The following is a 16,006-nucleotide window of genomic DNA, read 5'->3' as shown; positions in this document are numbered from 1 at the left end:
AAAAAAACCATACACATAGTGGCACTCCCCGGAAAATTCTACCCCTATTTCATATACTTTTGGTAAAATTCGGTTCAGGGGTTTGGGCTGGGCGTTGATGAGTCAGTCAGTGAGTCAGTCAGGACATCTTCCTTTATATATATAGATATGTATAATAATTAATAAATTTTTATAGTACACAATCACCGTACAAAATAAGTTTTAGTATATACTTTTAAATGTCAGTAATGCATAAATTTAACATACTTTCAAATTGCATATCGAGAATTGACTTCGGTAACAGGTAGATGCGATTAAAAGTTCCTTGCACCCGGTAACACTCTTCATACGCGATGTTGGCGAATTTATAATCAGTCCCAGCTTACACGCACCAGATAACTTTGCAGGTTTCGCACGATATCTTCGTGGATGCGACACCCCATGAAAGAGGCGACCAAAGAAGACAAAGATCGCAAAGCGCACTCCTTCAATAACAAAAATATCAATAATTACCAATAATAATAATAATTTATTAATAAGAAATATCTGAAAGACTTTTGGTTGCTATTGAAAGAAAAACAAAAAAAGCTCTCACTTGCTTGTTTTTTTCTTTTCATCAAAATAAATCATCAAAATATTTTTTTTTCTTTTCTCGAAGATGACACAGAGTTGCTAAAATAAAATGTCCAAAAATAATAAGAGAGAAAAAGAGATGTAAAAAATTTATTTTAAGAGCTGAGACAACAGTGTCTCCCTCGTGAATACGTTAAGATAGAGACGTGGATATGTTGTTCAACATACTTGTTAAGCAATTTTGGCCTGTTTATCAGTGAGATCGAAATGCTTTTGTAGACCCTGCCAGCATTTGTAGTAGTCGTCGTCCAGCTTATTGCAAAGCTTACTGGCCCATTCTGTCACGGCCATGCTATACGAGGTCTCGAACATAAAGGCCTGTGTATCGTCAGCGATCCGTTCTGGCACCAGCTCGCTGTTGGACGCAGCCTCGAAGCATTGTTTATCGGGACCGTGCGGAGTCATAATGGAATGTAGCGATGCACCACCGGCAGAAAAACCATCCTCCTTTGCCTCGTAGCGGCCCTTTATTAATCCCATAAATTCGCTCATGCAGTTTCCTGAGAATCCGATAGCAGAATGCCAGGCTTATTGAATATACGTTATATGTTACGAATATAAGTTATTGTAAAAGAAATTAGATAAAGAAAAAGATAGACAAACATATAGTAAATACCTAATAATATTATTAATTATTAGGAAAAAGTTACTTTTTAGTATTTTATTTCCAATTTTATTAGATGAGAAACTAATGTATACCGTAATTTCCTAAAATTTATTTTTTTATAAAGTGTGTAAGGATTAAATTTAATAATTTTTAATATAATTTTAACAATTTCAAAAAGATTTCGTTACGCGTAGGAAAAGATACCACAGCGAATAATTCTGCTCGAATAGTAATGACATTTAAATAACATATTTATAGATAACGTGGACGTTCGATAATATACCTATAAGCCACAAGTATAACATAAATTACGTTTTAAAAAAAGATAAAAAAAGATAAAAATAGCTCATTGTCTCTTTCAAATTATCTAAACTAGTTAAATTTCAAAATAAACAGCTGAATCGTTAACTGCGTCAATAGTGCAAATTAATTCTGCGAAATATTCGCGTCTTGTTAAAAAAAATACAAGAAAAAATTATTGGAATGTATCAATACTCGCTCATACAAGTTCCAACATTCGTCGATAAAACTCTTTGTAAATAACAGCTACGCTTTGACTTTATAAATGTCAAATATCATTATATCGACAAAACTTCTCGCGAAACGCATAACTCGGTGTTGGCAGATGCTGAATGATTCGTTTAGTATCAACAATGGACCGACTTAATCCGTCAACGTTAATCCTCATCGTCAATGGATACCATCGACAAGTCGACATGCGGGCGCGTATACGTCACGAGCGATTCGCGATCGCGCAACAAGACGCAGCGGCCGGATCTGCAATGGAAATTACGTGTATTTTGCATATTATCGCTCTCCACGCGCCGCCGATTTATTCATTAACGTGGAGAATGGCCCGCATTGAATACGCCGCTATACTGGCCACTTATCAAATCTCGGAGAAAGCAGCGAACGGCTACTCTTACTGGTGCTCAAACATATTTCGAGATACATATTGCTTGTATAGCCTCGTACGTTGTTGTTGCGCGGTTTCACATTAGCAAAATTGTATAAATATCAATGCAATGTATATAAAGAAGATTTAATTAAGGGGCCACATCTACCTAGAAAATTTTTTTTTTTGCATTTTTTTATTGCATTTTCTAAAAGTTTCAAGTGTTGAAAATATATCCTGAAAATTTTACATCGATATCTGTAAAATTGACGAAGTTATAGAATTCCGAAGAAAACAAGTTCGAGCGTTCGAGCGTTCGAGCTCCGCTACCTGACGTGGCGCGCATGGAAAATATCGCTCTAGCGGTATTTTGGGTTTCAGTTGTCTTCTCGATCTTGTGTATTGTTGCTCATGACAAAAGAGTCCCTTTTAGGGGCCTAGGGAAGCGACCCCACCTGTGTCCTTCAGCTGAGGACCGTTAGAATTCAGTACGAAAGCCATTGAGCTAGCGAGTAGACGTACTAGTAGACTTTACGCACTTGCTCTTCTGTTCTGTATTCGAGTTTCAAAGCGTACGTAAAGTGATAATAATGGCATCGAAAATGAAAATTTCTCGAGAAACAAGAGCTTCTACTTCGTTTAGACGAGACAGATCGAAGAAAATAATTGCCCTCAAGGACCGGAATCGTGGTGCTCGTGGCAGCAAACGAAAGCCGCAGGAACTCTTCAGCATTATGAGCATAAAACGCCACTTCACGACGATGTTATCAAAGCAATTCGTCCGATATATGAAAATCTTTCGGATGACAATTTATTGGAGAGATGCGTCGGTGGATTCACTCAAAATGTAAACGAAAGTTTGAACAACATTATTTGGCGAATGGCTCCGAAAATTCAGAACAGCAGTGCATCGATCGTTCAAATTGCTGCAAATATTGCCGCATGCACTTTCAACGAAAGTGCTAGTATATATTTACTGATAATGCAGGTATTGAATATCGATGTTGGCCGAAATTGCGCTACACACTGCGAGAACCAAGACCGAGAGCGCATCAATTCAGCTGAAATTCGAGTGCAGGAGGCGACGCGCGAAGGGAGAATTGCTCGCAGACAAAAACAATCCTCTTCGCATGAAGCTGCAATTGCTGCTGAGGGTACTTTATATGGTCCTGGAATTGACGACTAGAGGTAAAGTTAAAAATTCTTCACTTAACAATAGTAGAACCATACTTGAAACTTTAAACGCGTTTTTCTCAAAACTCTGTTTTCGAAGCCGGTGGACATCATATCTGGAAAACCGCTCGATGGATCGTTTTAAAATTTACACAAAATACGCTGAGAAACATTTAAAGGTCGTTGACGATCTTACTTTTTTTAAATTGATCTTTATTTTTTAATAATTACGTAAGAATGACGACATTTTTTCATAGATTTTCCATACCTGAGTTTCAATTTGTTGCCATTTTGTTTAAAAAATCGATTTTAAAAATCGGCGATCGTCAACGACTCGTCTTTATTGTTAACTTGAATAACCTTTTTGGTTTTTTTATTTCAGATCAACCGTTTTAACTGGACAGTGTCCACCGCCGAACGTGTCGAAAAAAAACTTATCATCTGCCGGCGGCCATAACTTTTTTGTTTTTGGACATTTTTTAATAAAAATTTTTTTTAAAGCTCTCAAAACATGTATCTTTAAGTACAAAAAAATTCGTTTTATTCCCACTAATCGTTTCTGAAAAAAAAATTTCTGAATTTCGACCTATTTTTCGGGCCTCTAGGTAGATGTAGCCCCTTAATTGAACTATTATATTAATTAAATTCCAGTGTTCTAGAAATATTGAAAATAAGAAAAATGAAATAGAACTAAATACGAAGTGAATTAACTGGATTAAAGAATTAAGTAAGAAGTATGAAATTAATAGAAGTATAAATAATAGAAAATCTATATTAGAAATCTTTACTCATAAAATTACTCATATAAAATTAAGATTAAAGAGAAGTTATCTTTAACCAATTATCATTGAATTTTATTTCATGAAATACTTTTATAGAAAGTAATAAAAGTGTCTCACAAGAATACAATTTTTAGTCACGTTTTCGTAGCCGTTTTCCATCGATTTCAGAATAATTACGGAATAAATATATATAATTTCCTTCATAATAAACGCATATATATGTATATGTACACACTTTCGATATTCGCCGATAACAAAAATGCCAATTATTCTCTCCGCTTATTTATCACAGCTATTAAGCGAGCCTTCGTCAATTTTAATAAGATTCCCGATAATCGGCATTAATTTTACAATGGGAAACTGCTTATTCGTTTTACTTTGCAAGCAGTAAGTTTAATCGTTCGTTTTACGAACGACACGTGACTAGTGCATGATAGACTGTCGCAAGATTGATCTCGAAGAAAGAGAGATACTTGGATAATTGTCAAGGGAGCGAAAAAAGCCACACACGTCGCGAACAACACGCGCGCTCTGCGAAACCGGGTTAAAGACTCGCGCGCGATTTACCGCGGATACCGTTAAGCCGTTACTGTGCACTGGCTCTTAATAAGCAAGAGCAATAAAAACAGCGATCGATGGATCGAGCGAGTTCCAGCGAAACGCGTAAAAGTCGCCGACACAGCGCGAGAATCGAAATAAAAAAGAAATTTAAAATTTTATAAAAAGTCGAACTCCGATCTCTCTCTCGCGCGCGGCGCTATAGAAATGATAAATTTCTACAAAGCTGTCGGCAACTTTTACTAGTCGCAAGTTTGCGAATCGTTAGTTTGAGTTTAGCTCAAGATGTTTTCTGGAAAACTTCTCGAGCGTGATGTTTTCTTGTGGAAGGCAGTTTTCTCGTGTGCGATACGTAATATTCCGAGCGGGGCTTTGGCTTTCAGTGAAAGTGGACGTGCACATCAACAACGGCGGCGGATTCGTCGGCCGGCCGCATACCGGCAACGGACATGCGGCGCGCTCCGAGATCGCGAGGGAGTCCTCGGATCATGCTTATGAGCAGATCTGCGTGAGATAGGAGGAAACGAGCAGCGTGAGTTCGTCGTCGCGCAAGAAGCCGGCGGACAATGCCTCCGACAGCAGGTAACGCGATTCGAGCAATTTCGCGAGCGAGATCAAAAGGGTTTAGTCCAAAACATCTGACCTAATCTCCTAAAATTGGAAGAATTAATTTAAATTTAATTCTCTCAATTATAAAAAATCAATTTTCCCAAGTTTTTAAAAAAGAAATTCATTGTAAAGCTTTTAACTGAATCAATCGTTCCAAAACGGATACGCGTCCTAAAACGTAAAATAATATAAAAAATAATATATAAAAATTGTAGAATAAAAGAAACTTTTCAGAAAAGATACGGATCATATGTGTTTATTAGACATCTTGTTTTATAAAAGTTAAGTCACGTGTAAAAATTTGTCTGGCAAAATGAATTTGTTAACTCAAGTAGACATTAAAGTCGTTCTCGCGATACCACGAATTACACGTCAAGCTTCTAAAAAGAGATTCTTGATGAGCGCAGCACAACAAAATATCAGGCACTATAAAAGCGACCACGAAGGTAAGCAATATCAAGCGACGTATCAACAAGTGGAACAGTGTGTAATCCTGTTACGATCGAAATTGTCTTTATAATCGTTAAGAGATGACTGTTCGTGGGCGCGTTCGGGGAACAACATCGTATCGCTATTTTTCTCGCCCGTCATTTATCTCGCAGATAAGCGATCGCGCGCCAGGTACTTAATCGCGCGTAGATTAAACTTAACTCGATTCGTGGATTCGCGAAACACATCGATAGAACCGTCTCTGACCGTTTCAGTCGTTTCAGTCGTTCTCGCAAAACCGACAGGCGATACAGTCGATCCAGCAGCGCCAGCGAATCGTCGAACATGAGCAGCGAGGTCCACGGTCTCTCCTCGACGACGTCCACTCCGTCCTTATCGCGGCACAGTAGCAGCGAACGGATCGGCAAGCCGGGAATCAAGACAAATGCGGAAGCACCACACGGTACGTCGAAAGTAGCCGGAAATTTCTGCAGGATGGCCACAGTGTCTATGATCAAAGAGTCGTACGCGCAAAGTATCGCGTATGCACAAATTATGTACCGTAACGAGTCATTATTAATGACTTTAAATAACCGAAGTGAAATATCTTTTCAACTTTTATTATGTGTGATCTATTGGATAATAAGATTAATAAGTATAAAATATATATAAATCATCGTGTGAGAAGAAAAGAAATCGTTTCAACAAGAGAGAATAAAAAATCGGAATGTATTATTCATAAAGACAATTATACGAGGTAGAAAACAAAGAACGGTTTTCTAGTGTGCGTTCGTTTACCTTTTGTTATTACTACATTCTACGATTGTGTGTGATTGTGTGCCCGTGTCCAATGAGTAATGGAGTTGGAAACAACTTGTCTTTATTCGTCATCAAGTTAACACGATGCAAATCGGCGCTGACAATTTTTCGACAAAAAGTGACAGGCCGTTTTCTCGCCAGTAATCATCTCCGGCTATTAATATATTGTAAAACGAACGTGAATAATCGCAACGATAATCCGAATCGTACGATTCGTTCAGGCGAGCGCGAGCGGATTAAAGTCGATTAGCATTAACCCCAGACACAGTGACCTTAGATAAAAAGAGACTCTAAAAGATCCTTGAATGAAGGAATTACTTTCGAAACAAGATGTCTATCCGCGTCGGCACCTCCATCAATTTTATTATCTTATAACCGTTTAACTTTCCACATATTTTCGCTCGTTTACATTTACTATCATTGTCTGCAATTAGGTGCAATTAGGTGTTTGCAAACTATTACCATGATTGTTCTCTATGATTGTTACTTTCACTTGTCTTCATAAAATTGATAAACGTTATCTAATCCCTTAATTATTTAATAGACGAGATTTTTATTACTACTATTTATTTTTATCAAACGCTGCAATCGATTACTATAATACGGAATGATAAAACTTAACTTCACCAATTTTCCGTAATTTTCTTTGTCAGAAAGATGATTTACTTTCATTAGTACATGGGACCAATAAAAACGTTTATACAATCAAACTTTATCATTCGCGCTCGAGCAACGAATATTTATCAATAGGGGAGACCGGGGCCTAACCGTCGCCGGGGTTGAACCGTCAAATCAAATATCTCGGAACCTGTATATTGTGCAAACTCGCTATTAACATTGTAAACGCTGCTTATGGTACTCATGTGACCAACGGAGTTTCGGCAGGTTACCTGCCGTGTTATGATTTTTACGAGGGCAAACGTGTTTTCGGAAGGTGAAAGTTACATTTTCTGCGCGTGGAAATTTTGTAATATCTGCAATAATATTTGCTCTCCAAATCTCGAGGTACGTGATTATAAAGAGTAATGCATGCTGAACACGAATCCAGTGTAGTTTGTTCATTATCGTTGATGTCTAATATTTCGTGGGCGATCAAACCAGAAACTTGTGTTTGGGGTTAATCCGTCAGTAAGCAGTCCGGGTGCATTTCCAAGGCATTTCCGGGCATTTCCAGGCTCACTGCATATGGAATATGGATGAGACGGGAATTACAACCGTTCAGACACCGAATAGAGTCATCGGACGTCGAGGAGTGAAACAAGTCGGGCGAGTGACTTCTGCGGAAAGAGGAACCCTCGTAACTATTTTTTAATAATGTTTCGCATAAAAATTTTAAATAAATTTTTATATTTTTCTCTTAAAAAACAATTATTAAGATGTATCCTATCATTTTTCAGGATTAGATGTACGTATATGTATTGAAAATGCAGTGTGACGGTTAAACCCCGGCATTTTTGAGATTTCAATTTTTCCACCGTTGTCGTTTTTGCTCTATACCGGTTAAACAAAGCGACGTAGATAAAAATTTCCTATATAAATTTTGTAGCTAAAGGCTCACTCTTTACAGTGGTATACCATATTTAACTAAAATTATTTATTTTCTTGTTAAAAATCGGCACCGAAAAAAAACTGACGGTTAGGCCTCCGGTCTCCCCTACTCTTTTAATCAATATTATTTAACAACAACATTTTTACGGTATTAATTTATTTTTCTAACATTTATATTCTTTGAATGATATTTTTCACGTCACATTAAAAACAAGATTTTTATTCCATAGTCTCTTGAAACCACCGCCGCCGCCACCGCCGCCGCCGCCGGACGACGACGTAGTGGTCGTCCTGGTGAACGCAAAGCCGAACGCAGACGCCGACAAGAAAGATGCGCGAGGAAACAGCCAGGGGAGGGAAGCCGGCGAAGAGATAGGCCGCGTCGTGATTCGCGCGTCCCCTCCGCCCCCTCCGCTGTGTGCGTGCAATGTGTGTATCCCGAGTTCCCCCCGGGACACCCGGCGACCTCGAATTTTGGCGCGAGTGCACCGCCCGCGGCGACAACTTCGCACCGATCGCGCGCCGATAGTTCGAACAGAGCTTGTTGATTAAAGAACGAAAATTCAGAAAATACATTAAATCCGTAAGTATATAACCTAACCTATAGGGTTTTTGCATATTGTGTGCTATAGAAATTTTTTAAAAAATGCTGACATTTTTCATTAACAGGTTATGTCTTTAAATACAATTGAAACACTCCATGCTGCGGTACGTTTCTATTCTGATGAAAGGAGAAAAGTATTATGTAAATTTATTGCCTTCCCCGCAGGGTTTACAAGGCGTTTTTGAGAGGAACGTTCCCAAACCTCGTACAAAACACAGTACCCTTAACCTGGTCTCTTACGACCTCACAATTATTAATTTCCCCTCCCCCCCTCGCATCCTGCCCCCTCCTCTTCCTCTTCCTCAGCATCCTCCGCGACTTCTTCTGCTACCTCCCTCCTTCCTTTGCGTCTCCCTTCCGCTCTCTATTTTGCCCATTCCCTCTTCCTCTTGCCTTTTTCCTCCTCATCCGAATCCATGAGGAGCTTCTCTTCCATTCCTCTAGAAATCTCCTCCTCCTCGGATCTCGTTTCGCTCCTGGCATCCTCCCTACTCCTTTCTAACCTCTTCCCTTTCTCTTCTCTCTCTCTATCCCTCCTCTCCACCGATTTATCTTCATCTAACTTCACCCCCATACTGCTCCCTGCTCTCCTCCTTGCTTCCAGGACTCGCCGCTTCTCCTCCTCGCCCCCCAGTCTCACTAAGAACGTCAGCCACGCACCTCTCTGTCCGATCAGCCTTACTTCCCTTACCTCCACTCTCACCTTTAGTCCTTCTGTGAACAATTCCTTTACCTTCTCCCAATTCGATTCTTTTCCTTCCCATTTCTCTTTCTCTATCCTTAGAATCACATTTCTCTTCCTCAGCTCTTCCTCGTTCTCACCCCCCACCCCCCACCATTTCTTCTTCTCAGGTCTCCTTTCCTCGTACTCTTCCCTCTTCCTTTTACCTCCATTCTGCTCCATTCTTTCCACCTTCCTTTTCAATCTCCTTACTTCCTCCTCCAGCTCCTCCATCCTCTCCTCCTTCCTTTTATTGTCCTCCTTCCCCTCCTTCAGCATCCTCCTCACTTTCTCCTCCATCATCCTCTCTACCGCGTCCACTAAAGCTCTTCCTTTTTCTTCCATCCTGAGACAACTGAAAATGCACTTATATTAACCACCTCTCTTTTGCTCCGCTCTCTCTCTCTCCTTCCTCTCCTCCTCTGACCTATCGCCCTTCTCTCTTTCACCTCCACCTTACCTTCGCTCCTTCCGCCTCCAATTCTTTCTCTGGCAACCGCTTACTCTTTTCCACCACTCGCACTCGTCTCCTCGGTCCGCCTTCTCTACTGCCGCCACGTGTTTACCTTACCTGTTCACCTCGCTCCGTTGTCCCCTCCCTTCGCTCTCTCGATCTCGCCGCTTGTCCCTGCCACCCGTTGCAGTGCTGCGTGTTGCGAATCCGCCTTAACTGTCGTGCCGCTCTCGCCTCTCGTGCCATCTGCTTCCTCTCCCGTGTTCCCGTCGACCTAACCTCATTCTCCGGCCTCCTCATCTCTGACCAATTTCTGCCGTCTCCTCTTCCTATTCACCTCACCTCCATTTGCTCCACCTCCTCTCTGCTTCCTTCACCCCTATCGCTCTTCCTCCGCCTTCCCTCCTCTCCGTGTCACCCTTTTCCGTAACTCTTCTTCGCTCACTCTCTGTACTGCCTGTTCCCCCGCCGAGGGCTACGGGCAGGAGAAAAGTATTAATTGTGCCTATTAGTGACATTGAACATTTTGAACGTGAAAACTGTATCAACCAACCACATTACATAAAGCGGCACAGTAAAGACGATGAACATAATTCCACCTTATCACCAGGTGAAGTCTTATGTGTTGGAAGTAAGTATTCGCATTTATTTACTATTGATAGAATATGTTAAGTAATTATACAACGTAAAATTTGAACATTTAAGAAAGATATTTTTGATATACTTTAACAAAGTAAAAAAATTAATAACAATGTATTTGGAATAATTAGTAGTAAACATAAACTTTTTTAAGGTAAAGAAGATTTATTAAATAAAGAAGGACGCTACAAATTTTCGAAAATTCGTCGCAGTGATGCATTGCAACAGTTGCAAATGAAGCAAATAGAAACGGATGGAACACCAAAACGAAAAACCAAGGTAAAAGTGTATAATGCAAATTTGAGGTATTAAAAATATTACATATTTTGTATTTTTATACGTAATATATTACAGATCTCGAAGAAAACTATGCAAAAATTTGGAAAAATGAAAAATGGGCAAAATGAATTAAAGAAGTATCTCAAAAATAGAAAATATTTATGTACAAAAAATAACAGTAATGAAGATACGGATCTCTCTAATCTATCCTCACCCGAGTCCAGTACATCGTACAATTACACTTGGCAATGTTTTTATTAATTGTATAAAATAAATTTTTTTTATATAAAATGGTTAATGAGATCACATAAGAGATCTCATATGAGGGTCAGATATATATGAAGTCTCGTAAAAGATATCATGTGAAGCTGAAATGAGATTTTGGCACGAAATGTCATGTGAGATCGCATACACGAAGCTGTGCGCGAATTAATCAGAGCTCTTATATGAGATTACATGCAGGATCACATATGTGTTGTCATACGTATTGTCACGCGATTATTTTTAGCAGGGTTGTTATGTTAAATATAATAGATTTGCATATATTGGGCCGAAAAGAATTCAGCGAAACTTGGAGGGCCCAATATAATCGTCGAAATAGACGAAGCAAAAATCGGCAAAAGGAAATACAATCGTGGCCGAATAATCGAGGGAAAGTGGATTTTTGGTGGATACGAACGTGGCACAAAAAAAAATTTTTTTGTGCCAGTGCAAGACCGCACGGAAAAAACTCTGCTTGAGGTGATCAAGGAGTGGATTCTTATTGATTATTATTAGTATTCATTGGAATTTATGCATATTGCTTCATCAATATTTTATTCCGCTTACAAAACTCGTCTTATAAGGAAGCTTGTATTTTATTTGATGCGTAATTATTAGTATTCATTGATTTGGGTTTCTCATAGAGGAGATATAAAGTTGATATATGAGATCAATAAATAAAGTTGAATTGATGAAGCAAACTACGCATCAAATAAAATACAAGCTTCCTTATAAGACGAGTTATATAAGCGGAATAAAATATTGATGTGAAGCAATATGCATAAATTCCTAATTTGCACACTTAAAAATAGTCGCCGAATAAACGACCTAGAGTCTAAATTTCTAAAATATTGTACGTATTCCTTTAAATTAAATTTTGTGTACAAAATATATATATTTTATGTGATATTACTCATTCTAATAAATATACTTGAAATAATACTATTATTTTACTTCTTTTTCATGGCATTATATTTAATTTTTTTTGTGTTTTTCAAATAAATATTAATTATTTGCATGGTCTGATCAGATCAAGGAAGCGCAAGGTTACAATTTATTTAAATTTATTTAAAATGGGAACGTATGCATGATGTAAGCCTGATCTACAATGTGTTCTTTGTTTCCTGTTTTTTGCTCTTTTAACCTCTTTCTAGTCTTTTCTGAAATTCGTCAATTTTTATCTTGGACGACAGAGAAAAAAAAACATCGCGTTACGCGACGGAATTGCGAAATACGAGATAGTCGTAAAAAGGTTAAAAGAGCAAAAAACAGGAAACAAAGAACACATTGTAGATCAGGCTTACATCATGCATACGTTCCCATTTTAAATAAATTTAAATAAATTGTCACCTTGCGCTTCCTTGGTCTAAGAATAATATTTATATATATTTACTTATTTATTATTTGATATAGGTTATTATTGAAATAGGTTATAGGAAGCTAGAGGTGCAAGGTAGGAAGTACGTATGGAGCGAGGTAGAAAATAAGCTAATAGAAAAGAAAAATTTTTAGATGGCTGCCAAGTTAGGAGAAGAGTACCAGCAAGTGGCATTCAAGAGGACAACAGGCGAACAACACGAAAGGAGGTCGGAAAAGCGAAGCAACAGAAGAATGAAAATAGGCGAAAGATAATTTTTTGGAATGTTGCGGGTATTGAGAGGCAGGACAAAGATTTCTGGAATTACATAGTAGGTTTCGATTTTATAGGGCTATGTGAAACATGGTTAGAGGAAAAGGGATGGGATAGAATTAAGGGTAGACTGCCGGAAACGCACAACTGGAAAAACATTAACGCGGTAAGGGAAAGGAAGAAGGGTAGGGCGAAGGGAGGTTTACTAATAGGTATTAGAAAAGACTGGGTGGTGGAAGTGGAGAATTATGAAAGTGTACTGATTACAGAAAGAATTGCGCGAACGAGAATAGTAAAAGAGGATAAAGGTCTAAATATTTTTACAGTATATAATGTAGGAGCAAAGAAAGATGTTGAAGAGATAATGGCAAAAATAACAGAGCAATGCGAAGGATGCGAAGGAGAGGATATTATTATAGGAGGCGATTTTAATATTAGAATAGGAAACTTAGGAGGTTGTAGGGACGAGGAGTGTGACTTTGAAAAGGAGAGTAAGAATAAAGTCATAGGAGATGGGGGTAGAAGTTTTGTGGACATGATAAATGAAAAAGGATGGTATTTTTTGAATGGATGTACAGAGGGGGATTGGGATGGGGAATATACGTATGTGGGTGCGAGAGGGTGCTCGGTAATTGATTATGCAATTGTAAACGATAGTGCGCAAGAGCGAGTGTTGGAATTTAGAATAGGGGACAGGGTGGACTCGGATCATTTGCCTCTGACCTTGTTACTGGAGGAATAGGAGAATACGAGACAAATGGAGGGGTGGACAGAAGAGGAAGAAGAGGAACAGAATATGTCAAAGAAGATCATATGTTGGAACGAAGAGGCAAGGAAATTATACAGGGAGAGGACGGAGGCATGGAATGTAAACGAGGACCAGGAAATAGAGTCGGTGGATAGGAAATGGGAGAAAATCAAAAACTGGATCCTGGGAGCCTTAGTTTATAAGGAAATCAAGATAAAGAAGAGAAGGAAAATAGGGCACAAAGATTGGTGGGATAGGAGTTGTACCAGAAAGAAGAGGGAGGTGAAAAGACAGTACAGAAGATGGAGAAGTGGAAAGGGAAGTAAGGAAGACTATCTGGAAGGTAAGAAAGGCCTGAAGGGGTGGTTAGAGAAGAAAAGGATGGAGAAGAGAGAGAGGGAAGAAGAGGAATTAAGAAAACTGAAGGATGAAAAGAAAATTTGGAATTACATAAACAGTCGAAGAAAGAAGAAAGAATGGAAAGAGAATAATATTCCGAAAGAGAACTGGAGAAGTTACTTCATGGAGTTGTTAGGTGGGTCCGAGATGGAGGGAAGGGATGAGGCGTTGGAGGTGCGTGACATGGGAACAGAAGAAAGAAATGAGGAACAGGTTCAAGATATAGAAATGGAGTTGCAAGAAGAGGAGATAGTAAGGGCAGTCAGGAACATGAAGTTAGGCAAAGCTGCAGGTGTCGATGGAATCCCAATGGAAGCATGGCTGTATGGTGGCGCAGCGGTGAGAAGGGCTCTAACTGATCTGTTGAAGCTCATTTGGAAGGAAGGTAAAATTCCGACCGAATGGCGAACAAGTATAGTTGTCCCCCTATATAAAAGGGGGGATAAAGAGAGAACAGACAACTATAGGGGGATCTCTCTGCTGTGCACTGCATACAAGGTATATGCGGAAATTTTAAGGAACAGATTGGAGGAAATAATGGAGATGAAAGGGATGATACCTGACAGCCAAGCCGGCTTTAGGAAAGGGAGGTCTACGATGGATAACATATTTATCTTGAACCATATAGTGCAAAGGGAAAAGGAGAAAGGTATGGCAATTGGGAAAGACAAGATTTTCGCAATATTTGTGGATCTAAGGGCAGCGTTCGACAACGTTGACAGAGGAATTTTATGGAAGATAATGGAAGAGAAAGGAGTAGATCGCAGTTTAATAAACAGGATAAAAGAAATTTACAAAGAGACGGAGGTGACAATACGAACGAGGGATGGGTTCACAAGGTGCTTCAAGACGAAGAAAGGTGTAAGGCAGGGCTGTGTGATGAGTCCCGCCCTGTTCAATTTATACAATGCGGACATTGATAAAGTTTTAGAAAAGCGTGGTATAGGAGGAGTGGAGCTTGGAGGAGTGAGAGTGTGGTCATTAGCATACGCGGATGATATGGTTTTGGTAGCGAAAAATAGAAAGGCTTTATTAGATATGATGAGCATGTTAAAAAGATTTTTAAAAGAAAGGAAACTAGAATTAAATACAGAAAAAACTAAAGTGTTGGTATTTAATAGTAAAGGTAAAAGAGGCAGAATGACATGGAAATGGGGCGAAAAAATAATAGAGGAAGTAGAAATGTTTAAATATCTGGGTTTCACGTTTAATAGGAAAGGTAATTATATCGATCATATAAAAGAGCTGAAAAGAAAAGGAAGGATCGCTGCAAATAGGGTCTGGGGTTTAGGAGAAAGATTATGTAAAGATGATTTTAGTAGGAGATGGACGCTTTTTAAGTACCTAGTGAAAAGTGTGATGGAATACGGAGCAGAGATATGGGGGTGGAGTGAAAAAAAGGAGTTGGAGAAAGTCATGTTGGATTATGTAAGATGGATATTTAGACTAGATTTTTGCACACCGAGGTATGTAATACTAAGGGAACTAGGATTAGAGAAACTTAAAATCTGTTGGGGTATAAGAGCCATGAGGTTCGAGAAAAGAAGCAGAGGGAAAAAAGATGGAAGTTTAGTAAAGGCATGTTGGGATGAAAAGGAAACAAGGGATAAAAAGAAAAAGGATTTATATAATTTGGAACGAGAAAGGTTTTATAATAACAATGGTTGGAGCTCTGAAGTAATAAAAGAATTAAATTATGAAGGTAAAAATACTGAAGGCTTAGTAAGAATAAGGGAACAGGATATTCAAGGGCAAATAATAAACAGTAAAATAGTAGAGGCAAGGTATAATACAAGGTACAAAGTGATAAAGGCGAGCAACAAAACACCGAGTTATTTATTAAAAGCGAACTTGGATAAAGTAAAAACAGGAAACGAGATTAGAGCGATGGTAAAATTAAGGTGCGGCAATTTCGAGGACGCAAATAAATACTGGCTTGACGAAGAAGATACAAAGTGTAGATTCTGCAAGTCAGGTAGGGACAATTTAGAGCATTATATAAGCGAGTGCAACATCACAAGTACATGGTTTGAGAATTTAGGTAGGAATAACGAAGAACGATTAGAGAATATATGCGATGACAAATTTAGAATGGAAAAAGGAAAGGTGCTAAATAGATTATGGAAAAGGAGAGAGGAATACTACAAAAAAGATAACGGTTGTAAATAATAATAATGTAAATAATGTATTGCGGCTTGTTTGTAAAGAAGAATGTTGTTTGGTGTGTGGATGGATGGTG

The 16,006-nt window shown here is 38.7% G+C and overlaps 2 protein-coding genes and 2 long non-coding RNA genes across 5 annotated transcripts; 2 read left to right on the top strand and 2 right to left on the bottom strand.

Moving 5' to 3' along the window:
* Positions 1-688: 688 nt before the first annotated feature.
* On the bottom strand, positions 689-6,068 carry LOC139787308 (uncharacterized). The gene is made up of 2 exons (XR_011722599.1): positions 5,933-6,068; positions 689-1,112 (listed from the first exon to the last, which is right to left on the bottom strand). It is a non-coding gene; the product is annotated as an uncharacterized lncRNA (long non-coding RNA).
* LOC139787307 (uncharacterized) lies at positions 2,880-3,840 on the top strand. The gene is made up of 2 exons (XR_011722598.1): positions 2,880-3,302; positions 3,670-3,840. It is a non-coding gene; the product is annotated as an uncharacterized lncRNA (long non-coding RNA).
* Positions 6,069-8,733: 2,665 nt separating the features above from the next.
* Positions 8,734-10,329, bottom strand: LOC139787306 (uncharacterized). 2 transcript variants are annotated; one of them, XM_071726371.1, is made up of 2 exons: positions 10,154-10,329; positions 8,734-9,712 (listed from the first exon to the last, which is right to left on the bottom strand). In XM_071726371.1, exons 1-2 carry the CDS (start codon positions 10,327-10,329, stop codon positions 9,001-9,003), a joined length of 888 nt encoding a protein of 295 aa, XP_071582472.1. In that variant the 3' UTR covers positions 8,734-9,000. The 2 variants fall into 2 exon arrangements, with proteins under 2 accessions (XP_071582472.1, XP_071582473.1); XM_071726372.1 differs by having other exon boundaries at positions 10,149-10,285.
* LOC139787305 (uncharacterized) lies at positions 10,305-15,994 on the top strand. Its single transcript, XM_071726370.1, has 3 exons — positions 10,305-10,442; positions 10,605-10,729; positions 10,805-15,994. The coding sequence occupies exon 3, from the start codon at positions 13,378-13,380 to the stop codon at positions 15,934-15,936; it is 2,559 nt and encodes an 852-aa protein (XP_071582471.1). The 5' UTR covers positions 10,305-10,442; positions 10,605-10,729; positions 10,805-13,377; the 3' UTR covers positions 15,937-15,994.
* The last annotated feature ends 12 nt before the right edge of the window (positions 15,995-16,006 follow it).

This window comes from Temnothorax nylanderi, unplaced genomic scaffold (genome assembly GCF_030848795.1).
Source record: "Temnothorax nylanderi isolate EJ_2023f unplaced genomic scaffold, tnyl_v1.0 TNYL_tig1415_pilon, whole genome shotgun sequence".
In the NCBI taxonomy this organism is placed as follows: domain Eukaryota; kingdom Metazoa; phylum Arthropoda; class Insecta; order Hymenoptera; family Formicidae; genus Temnothorax; species Temnothorax nylanderi.
The sequence above is the reverse complement of the archived record's forward strand: the minus strand, read 5'-3'. Positions and strand labels throughout refer to the sequence as shown.